The sequence below is a fragment of the Eptatretus burgeri genome, chromosome 3 (assembly GCF_056783735.1).
Source record: "Eptatretus burgeri isolate ZD-2024b chromosome 3, Ebu_testis_v1, whole genome shotgun sequence".
NCBI lineage: Eukaryota > Metazoa > Chordata > Myxini > Myxiniformes > Myxinidae > Eptatretus > Eptatretus burgeri.
Genome location: NC_140963.1, coordinates 23,694,801 through 23,715,644, shown reverse-complemented (window position 1 = coordinate 23,715,644; position 20,844 = coordinate 23,694,801). Strand labels below are relative to the sequence as shown.

Here is a 20,844-nt window from a genome sequence, read left to right as displayed (position 1 = left end):
AAACACGATACAGTATTATCTCAAAGATGAGAGTTGCACTTTATCAAATGGGTCTAATTTTTACACAACAGGAAGTGGCATCCTCACACTGGAAGTAAGAAGCAATATCTCAAAATCTAAGGCTCATAGACAGCAGGAAGTTGCACTACTGTGAACATCATGTCAATACTACATGACATAAAATGTGTACTGTATTATAAATCCAGCTCTTATTTTTACCCTGACCCATCTGTCACTATACTTTTTTGGCAACCAGCAAGATGAGCTTCAAGACCATTGGTCCTCTCTCTTTCTTTACCCAAATTGTCCATTCCAGCTTCAATGATATTGAGGTCTGGATTTGAGGGGGGCCATTCCATTCATTGAAGGGTTCCAGCTTCCACTTTTTTTTTTTTTTTTTTTTTTTTTTTTTTTTTTTGCAAATAAGTTTTAATTATTCCAGCTGATTGTTTTAGATCATTATCTTTGTGTAAGCTGAAGTTTGGACCAATAACCATTGAACCATTGGGGATAGCATGTTAGATTAAAAAAATTGTTTGTTCTTTGCTGCAGTGAATATACCATTAATTTTCACCAATTTTCCAACACCACTTGAGGATATGCACCCCTGAACTTGAATTGAGCCTCCTCCATGCTTAATTGTTTGCCATTCTAAGCAAGGCTCTTTATAAGTTTCAGTTTTTTATCATCTTGCATGCTGTCATTGAAATCCAAATAAACTTATCCTTGTCTCTCCGAAACACCTTTGACCATCATTCCATATCCATTTTTTGTGTTTATTTTTTTGTATATTGTAGCATTTTCGTCTTATTCGTTCCCCTTTCTTAACAGAGCTTTTAAAAAAAATATATATTTTTATTTATTACTGCAACACAACCTTTAAGTCCTGATTTCAAAAGTGACTTTCATACTATTGATGGAGAGACGACACTTGAGCCTTCTGCCAGTTCTGTTGTCAAGTCAATGCTTGTCTTCTTTCTATTCCTGAAAGATATTATCTTCATGTATTGCTCATCCTTGTTGGACATCTTTTGAGTCTTCCAGTCCTGGGTTTGTTAAAATTACAAATGATGTTTCTCTCTCTGTACTTGTTGATTGTACTTCAGGAACCCTCCCTGGAAAATTGATTGATGGGACCTATTTCATTCATTTAAAAAAAAAAAAATTCCTTATTTATGCAGAAACGCTTCTATTGTGATATTCCACTGAAATTGCAGCCATTTTGTTTTAATCTCCAGTTAATACTGATCGATGTTTTCTGCATTTCGTAAAATGTCGAAAAAAAATTTCAACTAAAAAAAATATAAACCTTGTCGAGGCTCGTATGAGAGCTAAAACGCAATGCACAGCAAAGGGGGGGGGGCATCAGACAAGAGGGGTAGGAATGGAAAGGGCAAAACAGTGGGGAACAGAGACATGAGGAGATCTGTGGAAGGGAGAGGGATGGGGCGGAGCACACAACGTATACAAGATGGACATTACAGGGACTTTCAGGAAGGAAAGCAGGGAATTTGAAGGAGGTGGGTTTGGGGTGGATTAACGGGGGAGAAAAAGAGCAAGGATTTGGATGGGGGATGATGTAGGGGGGTGGGTGGTGAACAGCTGTTTTGAAGGCCTGGAGGGAAGAATGGGATTGAACAGAGTGAGGGAGTTTATTCCAAAGGCGGGAAAAAAGAGGAATGAAGGAGTGAAGGTGAGCAGTGATTTGTGATTTTGGTAGTTTACCAGAAGGGGGTTGTTGGCGGACCTTGAGCGCCCTGCGGAAATATGGTGGGGACAAATCGCAGACAGAGCGGGGGGGGCGGCGAGACTGGAGAGGAGACTGGAGAAGACAGAAAGACCACCGACCTACCTGCGGTGAGAGAGTGAGAGGCTCAAAGACTCGGCCTCATCGCGGGAGATACCAATGATCCGAAATGCCTTGGTTTCCATAACGTGAAGCCAAGAAAGGTGGGAGGCAGGAGCACCAGCCCAGAGGGGAGAGCAGTACTCCATCAGGTTGTGGACGAAAGCTTTGTATGTGGTCAGGAGCTCAGGTGGGCCGAGGAAGGACCTTGCACGACGGAGGATTCCCAGTCGGCGACTTGCTTTGGAGGCCAGGTTGGAAATGTGGCTTTCCCAGGAAAAGTCATGGCAGATAGTGAGACCCAGAAGCTTGAATAAAAGGACTTCTTCCAGAGAATTGTTGGGAAAGGAGATTGGGGTGGGGGGGGGAGATTTCCAAACTGTCCTTTCGGAGAGACAGAGTGTGAGATTTGTCAGGATTGAAAGACATGTTCCACGTGTTGGACCAATTTGTGATTTTACCCAGTTCTGAGTGAGCGAAGAAGCTGCTGCTTGCCCGTCTTAGGTATGACAGATGGTTCGGCAGAGGGTGGAGTCATCGGCAAAGAGATAAAGAGGATTTTCCAGAGAGTCGGAGAGATCCTTGATGAAAACCAGAAAAAGAACAGGGCCCAGAACGCTGCCTTGAACTCCAGCCTGGACAGGAAGAGGGGATGAAAGAACTCAATTTGGGGCCACACGTTGTCTGCGAGCCATGAGTGGAGATGGCCTTGGATACCATCGGAAGAGAGATTGGTGAGCAGGGCAGGGTGCCAGACCATGTCAAAAGCACACGATATGTCTCGGGATATATCTCTGATTTCATGTCCGGCATTAAGGACCTCCATCCATTGTTGGGAGATCAGAAGCAGCATATCCAGGGTGGAGTGACCCGGTCTGAAACCAAATTGATGATCGGAAATGAAGCCATTGGAGAAGAGGAAGGATTTGATGTCTGAAGCGATGATGGATTCCATAACCTTGCTGATGATTGGGAGAAGTCTGATTGGTCTGTAGTTGCAGGGATCTGTTTTTGCACCTTTTTATGCAGGACAGTGTAATGTTTGCTGATCTCCAAGCAGAAGGCAGATGACCTTGAGCAAATGAGAGGGTGAATGGAACAGAGAGAAGGTGAGCAAGAGCAGAGGAGCAGATTTTTAGGACACATGTGCTGATGCCGTCTGGACCGGTTGAAGAATCTGAGTCGAGGTTTGACAGGAAGCGCTCCACTTTGTCACAAGAGAAGGACACAGAGTCCCGGGACAGTTGTGTGCGACTGGGTAAGGTGGGTACAGAAAGCAATGGGTTTTGGACACAAGATTTCGATGCAAACACCGAGTTTAGGCATTCAGCCTTTTCACATGCGGTGTCAGCAGTGCGGCCATTTGAGGTAAGGGAGGGGATTGAGTGGGAACGTACACCAGAAACAGATTTGATTAGATGCCACCAGGATTTGGAGGAGGGAGAGAGGTTTGAGAGTTCAGACTTGAGCCAAGAAAGATGTTGTTTTCTGGCTCTCCTGAGGGTAGATCCACACTTGTTCCGAGCTTTATGGAAGGAACTGAGATTACCCTCAGTTGGGATTGCTTTCCATGAGGCAAAGGCAAGTTGTTTCAGGACAACTGTGTCGTCACAAGCTTCAGTGAACCAAGGGCGGGAGGAAGGGTAGGACAAATGAAGATGAGAGGTGATAAATCTGTGCATGAGGGAGAGCAAGTTTCTTTGAAAGAATTCCCGGGATGAGTTGTTGGAGAAAGTAGCGATGAGAGACCAGTCAAGAAGTTTGATGGCTGCTTGAAGACCCTGCCAGTCGGCTTGAGTGAATTGCCAGACTCGACAGCGCTGAGGTGGTTCTCTGATAACAGCCAGAGATATGTCCACTTTGTTAATTGGTAAATGCGATAGATTATCTATGACAACTATTAGCTGCTCATGTGTAGTTTCCTTTGAGTTGTGATTACTAGTTCTTGAAGATTCTGGTCAATGTGAATTAAAGATTGCTAAATGACAAGCTTGGTTTCTTCTCACCCAAACAAAGCTGTATTAATAAGTTAACTTTGTTATAATAGTAGAAAACGCTAGTGGAGGGCTTTAAGTAAATTGGTGACGCTCATGACGTCCATCCATTATAATTCCTGAATGTGTTGAAGAATTTTTAAAACAGTGTACGTGACACATAAATATTTTATTTTTTTAACTCTTCAATCTTTCCTTTTCAGCTTCTAAAGAGGGAGTATGGCAGCAACTTTGTGCAGCCTGAATCTGGTAAGTTTATATGATCTAAACTTGTCACTTTTGACTCGACCACCAACGGCAGGGTTGAAAAGAAAGATTGAGGAAGACTTGGACAAATAATGGATATGGGGGGCAGGGGGGCAGGAAAGGATGCATGGACACGGAAGAACATGGATACAGAAGGAAACTGAGGAAGGAAAAAGTGGAAATTTTGAAGGAGGAGGGCTTGGGCGTGGCAGGAGAGGAGAGGCTGGGTTCATGAGGGTAGTTAAGATCATGGTTTTGGATTGGGGATGATCTGATATGGTGGTGAACAGCTGTGTTAAAGACTTGGAGGGAAGAATGGAATTGAAGAGAATGTGGAAGATGGTTCCACAGACAGATTGATATATATATATATATATATATATATATATATATATATATATATATATATATATATATATATATATATATACATACAGTCATGCGCCACTTTACGACAGGGTTACGTTCTGAGAAACGCGTCGTTAAGCGACGTTGTCGTTGTGCGAACATCCTTTTTTTTTCGTTTTCGTTTTCGAACATCGGACTTACACAAACCTAGACACCTAGGCTGTATGGTGTAACCCATTGCTCCTCGGATGCAAACCTGTACAGCATGTTACTGTACTGAATACTGTTGGCAATTGTAACACACATCCAATAGAGATGGAAGACTCGTTAGATTTACCTTTGTGCTGTTCATGACGGCCATTGGTGTTGTTAGCAGCAGCTTACAATCTCCTCTCGCATCGATTATAGAAAGGTGAATAATTAGCGTTTGGATTTTATAAATACGTCATCATTGCATCGGTGTTATAATTTACAAATGAAGAGATGAGCACCTGTCAATTGTGACATATATTTTCGGAACAGTGCGATTGTTTTAACAACATAAAAAGCTTCACAAAAAATAAATTTGTGTTTTAATGTCGACTAAGAACAACGATTTATTCGCAGAATTCTTCAATTCAAAGATAATTTACTTGCTCGAAGGTAAACGTGGAAACATTGGTTCAGTTTGAAAGCCGATTTCCTTGAATCCCGATTTAGCACGATCCTGTTTTTTTTTTTCTGCGATGACGTTTTATGGACCTCAACTATCACATTATAACAAGGCCACACTGTCGTTTATTATCATTATGAGGCATTATGTGCTGTACAGTGTACATAATTGTACGTGCTATTTTTATACGAGGCGACATCACTCGGCGATAGGAATTTTTCAGTTCCTTTTTTTTTTTTTTCAGAGCTGGCAGATCCATCGTATATGCGATCCGTCGTTGCCCGAAACGTCGTTAAGCGGCGCATGACTGTATATGTGTGTGTGTGTGTGTGTGTGTGTGTGTGTGTGTGTGTGTGTGTGTGTGTGTGTGTGTGTGTGTGTGTGTGTGTGTGTGTGTGTGTGTGTGTGTGTGTGTGTGTGTATATATATATATATATATATATATATATATATATATATATATATATATATATATATATATATATATATATATATATATATATATAAATATTGTAGTTTTCCGGCGTGCGAGCGACCGCTTTTAGCTAATCCCGGCCACGCGCCCACCGGACGTGGCAAACCTAGTCGCAGCTTTCGGATCAACGCCGGAATCCAACCAAGGGTGTGTCTTTAATCACACCGAAAATCAGCCAACTATTCTGTCCGCGCGCGACAGGGTCCGATTGCTGAATTGTCGATTTACCTAAGTATGCGCGCAGACAAATGCCGGGGATTTACGCCTCGACGGACCTGCTTGGAAACGAGCCGCTAAGCAGCTCGCTCCGTTCGCGATTTGCCGAGCAGTGTATATCGCCAAGCCCTGCCGGATCCGATTACTTTATCAGCTTTTTAAAAGCCCGCTAATATCCCGAATGCAATACGGCAGCTCAATTTAAGGGAAAGGACGCAACGAACAGGTTAACATTCACACAATGACATTTATTCGTTACACACGTATGCAATTATGCACGTATGCAATCATGCAGGAATAAAGCAAGACAAAGAACTACAACCGTCCTATTTATTATGTACACTTATGACAATTCTACTTGAGGACATGGCGCCACGACATTCAGACAAAGAAACCCCAGGAAAGGCAAGGGCAGAACTGGACCTCGTGGGTCTTTGTTGTTCACGGAGCCGTGGAGACCGCAAAAGCTCCGAGAGGTCGGGCTTGTTTCCTGTCACCTTCGTGGTGACTTGCTGGGCCCTGGTTTGGCGACCCTCGGTGGCTCTGCCGCACTCCGCGGGACTCCACCCGTTCCCGGTCTCAGTTAGCCTCTGTTCTCTGTCAGCCTGCAGCTTTCCAAGCTGCCAACTCGACCTGAACCTGACGTCCCCGTTTTCCTCTCTTCTCAAGCGAATGCGCGGTTTTTTTTATCCCCTGCCCTTTCCGGCACGCGGTGGGGGGGGGCAACTTTTCTCTGAGGGACACGCCCCCAACCGTCCTTTCGGGGCGGGAGTTGAGTTCCAACCGTCATTTATGTTTACCGTGGATATCGGGGCGGGAGTTGAGTTGCTGTTTTCCAACCGTCATTTCTGTTTACTGTGGATATCGGGGCGGGAGTTGAGTTGAGTTGCTGTTTTCCAACCGTCATTTCTGTTTTCCGAGTAACCATCGCGTTGGGTGGCAGAGATGTTATTCGTTGGGGAGGCCGTTGTCTGTGGAGATGTTGGCGGTTTTGGAGAAGTTGGTTGTGGTTGTTGTGGCTGGTGCTGTGGTGTGGATGGCGTGGTTATTGAGATGCAGTTGTGGAGAAGGTGGTTGTTGTTGTTCCAAAATAAAGATAGCAAAAGAATAATGGCTGACTCGAAGATCACAGCCCGGTTCCACGAATAAATCCCTTAGACATCGGTGGGGAAATCTAATCTGAACACTCACTTATCAACATAACTGATCTCTGGGAAGCCTGAATGGTGTTCTGTGAATTTCCACAACCTTAACAATATTATACATACAGGGGGCTGCAAAAGTAGGTATACAGTAAAGACTGTACTTGTTTTCATTACTGTATACCTACTTTTGCAGCCCCCTGTATGTACAGTACAGACATGTCAGGATTCTTTTTTTCCTTCGAGTAATGCAAGAATGTTTTTTGCAGACACCACATATAACCTTGGCTGGTACTGGTGATAAATTGTATGTTTGTGGAAACCTCAGGACGAACTATGTACATTAAAAAGAAACCAAGTGCTTAAGTAGTCTGCAAAAGGTGAAGATATGCCTGTTGTACCATTCAAATCTTGCTTTATTTTCTGTCAAAGGTGGAGGTGTTTCTGTGCACATTCCTCTGTAAGGCGTTTTAGAATTGATTGCTGTGAAGAACAAAAAAAGGGGGAACCTTGGCATTCCAGTGAACGAGCACTCCCCTGTTTGTTCTTGTTCTTTCTTTCCCACAACTAATGTTTGCACGTGGCAAATGCTGAGTTCCCGGATGCTTGATATCTAAAGAATTGTGGGTAAACCGATAGACTGCAAGCCGAAGTGCTTTTTGGTTTTGCACTTCACAAATGGCCATTATATGGATAGAATATTATGTTGCTGTTTAGTTTTGCTTTTAAGGATGCCATTTTCACCTAATCTGTTTTTGAAAGTGCCTTGCCCTTTTGGGCCATGGGCTTGTCAGATTGTCATCAGTCATCCACACCCATGTTCCAAAATGAAAGGTTTTGTATGCTTTGTTTATGCAACCTGCACCTGCCCAAGCTCGAGGCAACGCAGAAAATATCTTGCACATCTTTCACTGTCTTCCCTTGATCGCCACTGATAGTAATTCTCATTTTTCTCAAAATTGGTTTGTATGTCCACAATAAGAGAAGCACTGTCGATGACCTTACAAAATGGCAATTGTACATCCATCGTAGGTGTTTCTTACCTGTTCATTTTTTGTTTTCTCTTCAATTAATATACGAGGAACATGCTTCATACCGCAGGAATTAAAATCTAAAGCATGTTCCTTGGGCTTTGTACATCATGCCCACACATATTCACTAAATGTCTGATTGTCATACACTTTGAAATTGATTGAAGACCTGTCCTCTCGCATCCATTGAGCTGCCAGATCACCTGGTGTACCAGCTTATCCAGCATTTCATCAAGAATCCGAGTGCCCTTGTGTGCCCTATATATTATCTTGTAAATTCCGAAACATATAATGATTTTTTTTTAAGACCTTTATATTTTGTATCGAATACTCACATTGGTGGGGATTTAGCAATTGTTAGCTTGGAAAATGTACTCCACCATCTTATGCCAATGACTGCTTGTCTCGATTGGAATTTAGGACTCGTACGTTCACGGATCGTGATGATTGGCTCATTGTCTCAACGCTCACTGAAAAAAATAAAAACGGGGGCATATTTTAATCAGCTCCATCTGTCTGTCCATCACGCTATCTCCTCATAAATGGTTGTGCAGAAATTCACCAAACTTGGGAACTATGATCACCACATGGCAAGAAGGTGAGAGCGCAGCATTATTTTTGGCCCCATCCCCAATTCGACATCGCATCTCCCCTCCCCCCCACCCCCCCGAGGCCTTGGGGTGTAGTGAAAATGTCAAATCCCCAATAATACTATTACGGTAACATTTTAACTTTTTGTGGGGGATGCCCGGTTCATGCCACAGGGTGTGGGGACTTCAGGTCGCAGTGGTCAAAAGAGAAAAAATTTTCTACTCAAAATTTGATATTGGGTCATTCCTGGTGGAAATTTTTGCCATCTTTCAACTTTGTTTTAGGTGGGAAGGGTGGGGATTTGCGATCGTGCAACATCAACTTCCCTCGTGTTTCTTTTTCGTGGTGAGTTTTTAAAATCTGAACAAGAAGAAGTTCCTTTTTTGATGTGCTGCAGTATATTTTCTGCTGTATTGATCCCTCTGCGTCATTAACAATGCTGCTCTATAACTTCAGGCGAAGTTTGTACAAATTGATGATGACTGCTCTATTCTCGATTTTTCAGCCTGATCAGATGTGTATCTGAATATGTGGAATACGCATGATCGTAGACACATAAGAGATATTTCCTAATCTTTGGATAGAATGTCCACATTTTTCCCCCATGTACAATAAATATTTGTGAATTTCTCATTGATATTTCACGAAGTTCCAGAGGCTCCTTTGTGAAGAGCTCAAGGCTTTTACCAATTGAAAGGACCTCAGCAAAACCCAATCCTGCACCTTTCCTTCTTAATCCTCCAAACTCGAAACTCAACGCTCATCTCTATCCATAAATATTCCACTTTTCACACCCTGTGGAACTGTTCCTGAGTCCATTGTCTTGAGCTGTTCCCGACGGGATTTCTTGTCTGCTGCACACCAGCAACTCAATGTCTCATTTTTAGGTTATCTGTACTGAGATGACCTAATAAAGCCGGACCAAATGTCCGTCCGTCCGTCAACAATTTTTCTTTCCGATCTTGATGAAACTTAGTATGTGGGTAGAGGTCGATGAGTGTTGCACAACGATATAACTTTTGTCAGGGTCAAGGTCACGAGTTCATGTAAGTTATAAAAATCGCCATTTTCAAAACCTATCTAGTCTGCCATTCTACAAGATATTCGGCAACTGTTTATTGATTATGATGGTAAAAAATATTATCTTGTATCAAACTGGACAGATTTTTGAATTTTCTTCCCGTTTGATCATCACGTGATCTGGAAGATGGCCAAAAACGCCGATGCGATTCGCAAAGAAGGAAGGAAGGAGAAATTAAATATAAAACACATTTTTAGCCTTTTATATTTATACATTTTCAGCCGAAGGTGCAAAAGTTTCAAAACCCGAAATGTAAACGTCGGTATTTATTTTCAAAATATAATTTCGTGCGCGCGCGCCAAAATGCCAAGTCATCTTTGACCAAACTGCGCAGTTCGAGCTGCGCAATCGTCTTCGGTCATAACTGAACATTGAGAATTTGTGTTATTATAGAGATGACCGTCACCCCCACACAGGGGTAATTTTTCATATTTAGTTTTACTACACCCTCTGAAATACAGTTCTCACCATTCTCCTACAATTCCTCTCATTGTGCTGTCATACATCCATTTGTTTTTGTCCCATTGTTTTCCCTTTCTCCCATCTTGTCCTCATCCATTGCTCCCCCACCACCTCTTCACCCCCCCCCCCCACAGGATTTTATGCTCCCCCATGACTCGATAGTTGCATAAAAAAGATTTTAAGAGTAGTCCATTTACTTTGGCAAAGTGGATCACAAAAATGCCTGGGATTTAAGGGAAAACAAATTGTGTGAGGGAAACAAAGACGGAACAATGTTGGTTCCATTCCAGAGTCTGGTATAATGAGAGGCGCCACTGCATGAAGATTGTTGGTCAAATTCCAAATGGAAAGAAAAATGTGATATGAAACAGGTGCAGGCAGCCCTGTCGAGCTGGTGAGTGCAAGTAGAGCAATGGTTGCAACGGTTGCAAGGTCTCAAAGAAAAACAGCAAAGAGTGCAATGAGAGCAGTGTCTGCTTTGAGGAAGAATATGGCAGAACGTCCTAAACAGCCTGCAATAGCTTGGTAGCCTGTGACTGTCTTGGCGTTGGGGAAATGATCTCACCAACATTCAAGTATACTATATGAGGTCCTTGCAGACAGTTGGGAGACTTCTTCCATTGCACTGAAGGTGAAACTCATGTCATTGATCGATTAAAAACTGTGCTCCTCAGGTTGTACAAACCCCCATAGTGCTCAGATAGGAATGGCCAACGAGCCAACCCAGTTAATTGGTTTGAGGAATACTAAATGACTGGACTCTTCCATATTGTTTAGGAATGCAAAAACTTGATCTCGAATCAATCATTCTAATGTGAACAGCAGTGTCTTTGAGGAGCAAAGTCTGTGGTTGTGGTCCATATGTCTTGTTACACTCTGCTCACAAATTATAAAATAAAACTACTTACTGTCATTTGTGCTCACGAGGTTGGCTTGTGTTGTGAATAAAAGCAGTAGTACGTACATCGTTTTCATTGATGGAATAAATTTCAGTGGGGATAAAAAAATAGTGTGATTAACAGGAACATGTGCACCACAGTTTGCTGCTGAAACGGTGTGCATTTGGCTTTTGTGCATTCTGGGAGCATAAGCCGGGGCATCCTCCCTGCGAATGCCAAAAAAGGGAGGGCTGCCCTATAGCATTCCACTGTGTTCAGATTACTGAGGCCTTCCAACCATTCGGTATTACCTGGGGATCTCCTGCATCCCAGAGGAAACTTGTTGTTTCTTGTTTTACATTTTTGATCCCATCCAATCAAGCCATCGGAAATCTGGGAAAGAACTTTTGGGGGAAGGGATAGGGGTGTGACTTCTCTTTTCAGATTTTATACTTGTGCTCAAAATTGACAATCTGAAAAGGGCAGTTTGCATATCTTTTACACATCAAATTTCATTTGTTCACACAATCACAGTTGACATACTTTATCTGTAAAGTATGTGCTGAAAATTTGGTTTCCCATAAAATGTATTCCTTTACCATTCACCTGGATGTATGCTTTCAGAACAACTTTTGCAGATATATATATATATATATATACACACACATCTTCATCTTCTTCTTTCGGCTGCTCCCGTTAGGGGTCGCCACAGCGGATCATCCGTATGATCCGCATAGTGATTTGGCACATGTTTTACGCCGGATGCCCTTCCCGACGCAACCCTGGTCGCCTCTTACGACACGGATATGGTTCACCTGTTTTAACCGGGGTATACACCGGCCCAGTATACTGGTACTCATTTCACCGACCTCGGAAGGATGACAGGCTGAGTCAACCCCCTGGTGTATTAATTCAGTGGCCCAACGGGGCTTGAACTCAGGACCTTTTGGATCCCAAACCGCTGCCCTAACCACTGCGCCAACACCAGGATATATATATATATATATATATATATATATATATATATATATATATATATATATATATATATATATATATATATATATATATATATATATATATATATATATATATATATATATATATATATATATATATATATATATATATATATATATATATATATATGATCTCCATCCATTGGGACCATACTCTGTGCAGAGCGTTGGTGCTGCCTTAGCAGTCTCCTTGGCTATTGGGCACAAGCCTGGATGCGTCGCCACTCCGACACAGGATATCAGAAAGCTGGCAGTCACTTTTCCGACCTCGGAAGGATGACAGGCCGAGTTAAACCCACCTGGTATTAATTTAACAGCTAAGCAGGATTTGAACTCGGGATCCTCGGATCCCAAGCCCACCACCCGAACCATAAAGCCTACTGTGTGTGTGTGTGTGTGTGTGTGTGTGTGTGTGTGTGTGTGTGTGTGTGTGTGTGTGTGTGTGTGTGTGTGTGTGTGTGTGTGTGTGTGTGTGTGTGTGTGTGTGTGTGTGTGTGATGGCGCCTGTCTTGGATCAAGTAAGATTGTAGAAGGTCGTCGGGATAATCCTGCTGTCTGCTTTTGTAAGTTGTTGTCTTTTGCCGCACCCCACAAATTCCTTGCTTTCCCTGCTGTGCATAAAATATATCCCCATTCACTGTGCCGCATACTTTTCCTTGCTTCTGTATTTAATAAATGTGTTGTATAGAAATGTTACCAGCGCATTTTTGTGTTTTCTTTCATTGGCCCGCACCCTAGTTTAGCCGGGACGTTATTCCCCATCAATCTGTTTCATTGACAGTACGTGCTTGGCAGTTCCGCTCGGCTGCATCTGATCTGGTAATGTGATCCGGTTTAAGCACCGAGCTCTACAACACCACGAGAGAGTCCACCAGCTTCCCTGCACGTTACCGATTTGTCCACCAGCCAGCCAGCCTGCTATCCATGTTTCGTCCTTTTAGCCCAGCCTCCCATAAGAGAATGAATAGGAACATGTGCCATATAATTGGATTTGAAGGTATTCCAAAGACATTTGACCAGTGTCAACAAATGACAAACATACTTTAGGAGCAACTCAACAAAACTATTAGTCTTCAATTGTATATAATCCAAAATAAGCCTTTATTATCCATAAAATGCATTCATCAATGATAAAGACAAAGCACGTTTACAAGTTCTACTATACACTGCGGCCTGGCAGAGGCTCTCAGGTTCTCAGAGCGTACAATATTATCATGAGGAAGTTGTAATCTCGATATAATCACAATCTCAAAATAGAACCAACTAACGGACTCATGTTTACTAATTCGGCATTAAGAAATATTTACTGATTACAGAAGTGAATCAATTTTGTATATTTTCGTTGGACGTGATCTCCAGCCAGTATTTCGTTATACAACTTGGCCGCGTGATGAAACCTAATTTTTGTGTAATGGGTAGCTATGTTTTTGATCAGTATGGTTGAGTGACGTGTCCAAGTCCCTATCATGTGCCTCGAGGGTTTTGAATACTTTCCCGATTACATCACTGATGACCCATGTCATGATGGCGGCAGGAATTCCTTTACTGCGGGTAATGTGGTGGGGCCTGAAGTTCCCAAAATTACTCTAATCGCTCATTCCTTGGAGGTCACCACTTTGATGACATCTTCAGATGCGTAAATTAGACCCCCTTTATCTTTTTTTTTTTTGTTTACAAAACCATGGCAGAAATGTTATTTCTTTTTGAAATCGAAACATGCGGTATTCACTCTCAACTGGTTAACCGAAACGGATGACCATAGCCTCTGATGCACGACAATTTATAGCAGAAATATGGCATCAATAAGATGGACACATGACGTCAATTCCGCGGAAGAATACATATTGCACCCCTAAAAGGTGCGGTTTCATCAATATTCCGGAAATCCCCTCGACTCCTAATAAAAGCCACAATCGATCTCATGTTCAGGTACCTTGAGGCCCACTCGTCATCAATTGATTCGGGTTTGAAGGTGGCGCGCCGGTTGCTGTTTGAGATTGACAGAGTTTCTGTGGCAACTGCTAATCAAACTTCCATCACAGACTTCTTCAAATCATCATCATCAACTTAGGCCTATGTTGACAAGTTCTCAATAGCCTTCTATGTGCGTAGCTCGTGGTGGTCATGTCCTGTTTCACAGTATGGACAGTTCTATTATATTTTTGGTAGGCCTTTCCATTTCACCAGTACTATAATTTTACTAATGTGTTCAGGGGTAATCAAAACACTTCTACAGATTGTAATTTACGATCTTCAGTTCCTTATCATGGCATAAGCAAATTATATGCACAATTACGATGAGCCCATGACTTTGAGCTCTGTTTTTTTTTTTTACATGTCTGCAGAAACAAATACAATACGTACATGTGAATAGGCCTGTGTCTGGCGTACATGAAATTTACATATTATATATTTTTGTTATCCATTTCTTATCCCTTGATCCAAACAGGATGGAATAGAAGGTAAAATACACTCGAAAGACTGAAACGCGTCCCCAATAGATCAATTCTGTCGCACGTGGATGCCTGTGTCGTGGCACGGACAGACCGTGACATTGATATCGGATATCTGAATCCCTTCGAGCAACAATCCGTTCAACCGCCACCCTCACATAACCGCCATATATGACCGTGTCCCAGCGCTGACGGTTAAACGAGGTTTCACTGTATGTATATTGTTGCTGATTCGCGCCCGCCGGCGTGCGAACGGCCACGTAACTCGAATCGCGGCACGTCGCCCACCGGACGGACAATCCAGTCGTGACCCTCTCGGACTAACGCCGGGAACTAGTCACGGGTGGACCTTTCGGCCTCACCACGATCGTGCCAATCGGCCCCCCGCGTGGGATAGGGTTGCTCGCCAAATTCGACCTACCTAAGTACCCACACGGAGGGTAGACCGGGCGATCGCACCTCGCCGCAGGTCGACTTCGGACACGGGCCACTTTAAGCGACCCGTTCCGTACTATCGGGATAACCGAGCGGTGTTATCGTCGGCCTCGACGGTTCGATTAATTATCGGGCGTTTTAGCCCACGACCAACCCTTTACGTGAAGTAAGATGGAGATTCAATAGAGGAAAAGACGAAGCGAAGCGGGAAAACAGTTCAACATAAAGCACATTTATTTCACGATGAACGGAAAGCACACATATACAATTACACCAAAAGCAAATGTAAAAGAAGAAGAAACACAATATTACACAAAAAGCAAATGCAACAATGCAGATCTATTACCGACTACGCGAGCACACGGCAACACTTATGCAGTTTTACTTCACAGACGGCGCCGACAACACATACACTCAAAGCAAAAGAAAAGGACCACCCTCAAGGATGAGGCGGGCCTGGGGCCGAGACCGCGTCGGGCCTACCCGTCTGGTGATGAGCCGCGAAATGGTGCTGGGGCCCCCTTCTCGCACTATCTCAGCGCGGGGGGAAACAGGAGGGGGTTGTTGATGCTCAGGGGATGGAGGATATCTCCCTGTCTCGGGTCCCGCGACGAGCGTCTCCACCACGACCTCGGTCGCGCCGCCGGCCTCTCCCTCCGCAGTTCCCCGAATCCGACGCGAGCACCCCCTCAACCGCCTTCGCCGCCGCCGCCTCTCCACAGCTTCGTCCGATCGCCCTCTCCGTCTCCTCTCTTGACTCGTCCCAACTCTTCACTGGCTCCGCGAACTCCCAACTGACTCGACTGACGAACGCGGCCCCCTTATATCCCCCGTGGCCTCGCTCCTTTACCTTTGACCCTTTACCTCCGACCCTTCACCTCTAACTGGCTCCCCATTGGACCGAGGAAAAGTGGGCGTGAATGCTTTTTGATCCATGAATTTGCATATAGCGACCGCACTCCAACGCCCTGGAGGCGGGGCCATTTCGCCCCACGCTCACCGATAGGACGGAACAGAAGTGGGCGTGAGTCGTTTTTGATCCGTTTTCCTCGGAAAGTCTGTGATGTTTCTGAACACGCTGCTCGGTGCGCGCCCTGCACGAGTCCAGTATCGGTGCCCACAAGTGGCGCAAGAATGGTGGTGATGCGATGGTGGCGAGTTGTGACGGTAAAGGTCGTGGCTGTTGTTTTGAAGCGGCGTTGTGGTTGGTGGTTGTTGTGATGGCTGTTGAGACGTGGTTGGTGGTGGTAGTAATGGCGGCTGGTCCAAAATAAAGATAGTAAAAGAAAAACGGCTATCTAAAAGGGTCGCAGCCCGCATGAATGACATTTATTCCCTCTAAACAACGGGTTTGGGCCTAACTACACATATACTTACCGAGATATCTCACCTAAGGGACCTGAATGGTGGTTTGCGAATTTCGTCAACCACAACACTACCCCCTCCCCTTTTTACAGGCTCGTCCCGAGTCGTCAAATTTCCGTGTGCCATCATGTGTAGTTTTCCCCTAGTACATTTTACCTACGGATCCCTGAGTGCGACATTCATGGTATTCGTGTCCCCAAAATAAATAACCTGAGGGCTGAGTAACTACCCAAACAAACTCACTCACACGGACGACTTAAATAAAATTGCCGGCGCTAGGACAGACATGCCGGGGGCGCACTCATATTTACAGTACATCTTACCTTAACTTATTTTACACTAAACAAATTTTACACTAAACCATGGCCCAGGATCAATGAACTCTGCAAAAAGAAAGCAGTTAGCAGGGAGCCAGGCTGCTCACATGCAGTCTCTGGCTCAAACAATGCAGTTGACAGGAAACGTGGCCGGCTGCTCACACGCAGTCCAAGGCCTTCCCTTTTGAACTGAACGCAGTGAACCACAACGGTGCATGGGCTGCACAAACGTAGTCTCCGTGCCAGCTCAAGTGGCACACGCAATGAACACAACGAATGGATGGATGAATGGTTTGAACTGAACGCAAACACGGTGCACGGGCCGCCACTGCAGGCCCGTGTTGTAGCTGCCAACAGGGCAGTTCTTGCAGCTTGCAAACTGTTGCTTTTACGATGATCCCGGTGCGCATGGCAATGAACAGGGGGGGGCAAGCAAAAATTGAACGGGGCTGGTGAACAGGGGCAGTGGGCATGGCATGGCAAAGGCAAAGGCAGCAGGCAAACACAGCCTGCAGAACCAGGCTGTTGCAGGCAAACACAGCCGGCAGATGAACTGGCCGGCACAGGCCTTGAAGTACCACAGCTGCAGATGATCCGGCCGGCACAGGCCTTGCAGCAACACAACAGCTGCTGATGAAGTGGGCCGGCACAGGCCTTGAAGAAAAACAGCCAGCCGGCAGATGAAGTGAGCCGGCACAGGCCTTACAGCAACACAGCCAGCAGATGAAGCTGGCCAGCCTTTGCCGTTCAGTGGAGGTTGGTGGAGGGAGTGCGGTGGTGCTGGCCACTCGGAAGGCGGGCTCGGACCTACCCTACGGTCTCCCTCCCAACCTATCGCCTTTGCCTGTCATTGTCTATACCCACTCCCTTAATTTGTCAAACCCCAATTTAGCCCCAACTTTTTTTTTTTTTTTTTAACTTCCCCACTATAAATCGTCCCCTAACCCCCTTTATCGTCCTTGTTCGGCTAACCTATCCTGTCACCTAGCCTACTCCCAACCCCTACGTTCCCTTCCCGGAGGGGAACAAGGGAGAGCTAGCGTCCTGTGTCGAGGCCCAACAAAGCCTCAGGATGGCCTCCCCAGACTTCAGCGATCTAACCCAAAGTGGGTCCAGCGGCCCACAACGAGAGCGAGGGGATGGATGGTGCGGAGGGGTACACTTCCTAATCTACCCTAACCATTAACTGTTAAACTACCCCGGGGCTTTCAACAAGCGCCTCTCGCTTAAACTATTGGTTCTAACAACCCAGATTCCCGTCGCCTGTGTTGGTGTCCTCACAATTTCGGGCCTCGCCCCCCAATTTTCTCTCCGTGCCCTCACACGGTCTCATGGCTGGGACACGTGGCTCCCTTTGGCAGGCACGACCCTCTGCCGAATCTCCCGCTATGGCACCCCCGGGCACTACACTGCCTCCGAGCCTACCAGCTCCCTAACACCGGGGAGTGCCCCCCATGGCACCTCCCCTGAAACGCACACGTGGCAGGCTGGCTTCCCAGGCCCCTTTCCGAGGGTCACCCGTGCCCACAACACTGCCCACGCGGCTAATGGCGCCCCGGGCCCCCGCACCAAGCAGGCGCACCCGTGCCCACTACGCTATCCCGGCCCCCCATGGGCCCTTGGCCTACCACGGCCGACTAGCCTGGTGCCCGGGGTACCCACTCAGCGATACTCACCTTTCACAGCCACGCTCCCAGCCCATCAACAGGGCTCCTGCACCCCTCCAAACGGGTTTCGAGCCTACACTCTCACCAACAGCAAAACGACCTCCATTTTTCAATTTAACTAACCCCCTAACTCACTCTACACTGACCCCGGGGTCCCTTGGGCGGGAGTCACTCCTCCCCCCAATCACTCATCGCACCATGCAGTCCCCATTCGCTCCATACACACAGACCCGCTGGCCTCACTCACTCACCAAGCACATGCTTCCACTTCACTCACCAACTCTTCAACACACTCACCGCTGAACTGTGCCATCCTTCTATCTGCATCCCCTAACTAACTCGTGCTCCCACGTCGTCCCTTAAACTACAGCACGTTCCTTTTAACACTACGTAGCTAAACTACGTCCCCTCTACACACTCACAAGTCTGTCACTGTCCTAAAATAATCCCATACTCCATTTTCCCAACCTAAATCTGACGAACAATCCCTCCAACTAATCCATTCCACGGACTCCATGAGGACTTACCCCTGCCCCATGAAGTCGGTCTAACTAAGCTAACCCTTCCCCCTAACTAGTTTCCATGCTGTTCCCAGGTCAAGGGGGTCTTCCACCCCTTGCCCAGGAATCCTGTGCACCTGAAAGTGAGGCTTGCTTTTTTTTTTTTTTTCTTTTTTTTTTTTTTTACATGCGCAGCACCAACGCGGCAACTCGCCGCTCGCGCACTTTGCACCTGCCCGTGACGTCATGCAGCTGCACATGTTCCTCGTCCCTCCTTGGACGGTACTATCCGGCAGGGATACCCCTCCTGCCGGATTACAACCCCACGTGCAGCCATGGCGTCACCGTGTGCATAAAAAAAAAACACAAGCCCCACGTCTCGAGGGGTTCCCCACGCGAACACATGTGCTTTGCCCGTTGGAGCTTAACACACACGATCGCGTGGAGAACCCGTCCGGTCCAAATCCGTAATCCTGCCTAAACTTTGTCCGTCCGCGGGATCGGCAAATCCACCGCGTGCGTTTCCGGACCGGGACTTCACTCTCGCAAGCGAGCACGTGGGGGCCTCGTGCGTTGCACAGCACGGACCTCGTGCTCACTGCTGGGTGAACCCGGCACGGTCCCCGAAACAACTACAGCCGCTACTCGGCTTTCTTTCTTCTGTCGCCGTCGTCGTCGCCATTCGACACGCACTCCCGCGTGTTACGACGCTAACACACCTCACCATTAAACTCACACCGGGAGACGCGGCTGCATGTTCACACATGCCGACCGACATCTCCCTTACATACCGCTCTCTCACACACACGGTCTCCCTTGCACTCGGCCATTCACTCACGCATGCCATTACCCTTGCACACGTGGCTCCCCTCACTCGCGGCCTTCCGCTCACTCGTGGTGCTCCATTCATACTGGCCGTTTCACTCACACACACGGTCTCTTCCACTTGCGGTGCCCCTTTTACACACGGCGTGCTGGGAAGCACGTACACCGGCACAATCGCCACCACACCACTCGCACACGGGGTCGCTTCCACACACGGGGACGCACTCACACCTTGCACCACACACACAGGGACAACCACACTGGGGATTCGTGTCCCCACAAGGGTCTCCGGGGCCTCTATACCCCCCAAGCTCTCCGTGCACCTGTCCACAGCACTCCTCCCCTCGACCTCGCAAAGCACGACCGAACTCACCTAGTCGTGACTCGCCTCAAGGGGGCATACTCCCTCCCCTCGTTCCTGGAGGAGGCCATCCAGCTGCTCGCACCGGGCCTCCACCCAGTCCGCGGGCTCACCCCCATTATCCTCCACTACCTCCATGTGTGTGTGTGCGTCACTTACCCCGTCTTCATCGTGCAGTCTTCCCTCTATCGTTCCCATCTCCCGTGTCTCTGCCAACTCGGTCACCTCTTCACCCTTTACCTCCCTTGTCTCAACTATTTTTTTCGTCTCTTCCCTTGTTATCTCCCTCGTGCACGTCTCCGTCACCCCAATTAGTTTGTCCCTCTCGGTTACCGTCACTTTTTCCGTCCCGACCCTCGCCCAACACTCCCCCCGAATTATTTTTTCACCCGCCTCCACCGCGGGCCCGACATCCGTTGCACCCCCTTCCAGCTCGTTCGCTCCCACACGTGGAGTCGCCATTTTTAGCTCCCTGGTGACGGCCTTCATGCCCGCCTGCAGGCATCGGCCCATGTTCTGCGTCTCACCCCGCAGCTTTTTAGTTTCTTCCTTCATTTTTGTTTCCATTCCGTTCATTTGCTTGTTCATTCCGTTCATTTGCTTGTTCATGCCTTTTATTTCGTTTGTGTTTGTCTCCATCTTTTCGTTCATTTGTTGTGTATTCACATCCATCTTTTCGTTCATGCCTTTCATTTCATTTGTGTTTGCATCCATTTTCGTTTTCAGTTCCGCATTCATTTTTGCTAGCATGGTGAATAGCTGGGCCATGTCGGGTGCGCTTGGGTGAGCCGATTCGGCAAGGATCGGGGGGTTTTGGTGGAGAGGGGGAGGGGAGATGTCATACACCGCTGCCGCTGCCGCACCTATTTCGGGCTCTGGGCTCAGTTGGGCGAGTTCGTTTTCCTGTACAACCAACATTTCCTGCACGGGGGATTTCATC

At 46.4% G+C, this 20,844-nt stretch overlaps 1 protein-coding gene across 2 annotated transcripts in view; it reads left to right on the top strand.

The window, feature by feature from the left end:
• Positions 1–20,844, top strand: part of ARPC2 (actin related protein 2/3 complex subunit 2) — an 89,775-nt gene that overhangs the window by 15,065 nt on the left and 53,866 nt on the right. For both annotated transcript variants that reach the window (XM_085872704.1, XM_085872705.1), the window contains exon 4: positions 4,044–4,089. In XM_085872704.1, the coding sequence (XP_085728830.1) occupies positions 4,044–4,089 (46 nt within the window). The remainder of the gene's footprint in view (positions 1–4,043; positions 4,090–20,844) is intronic.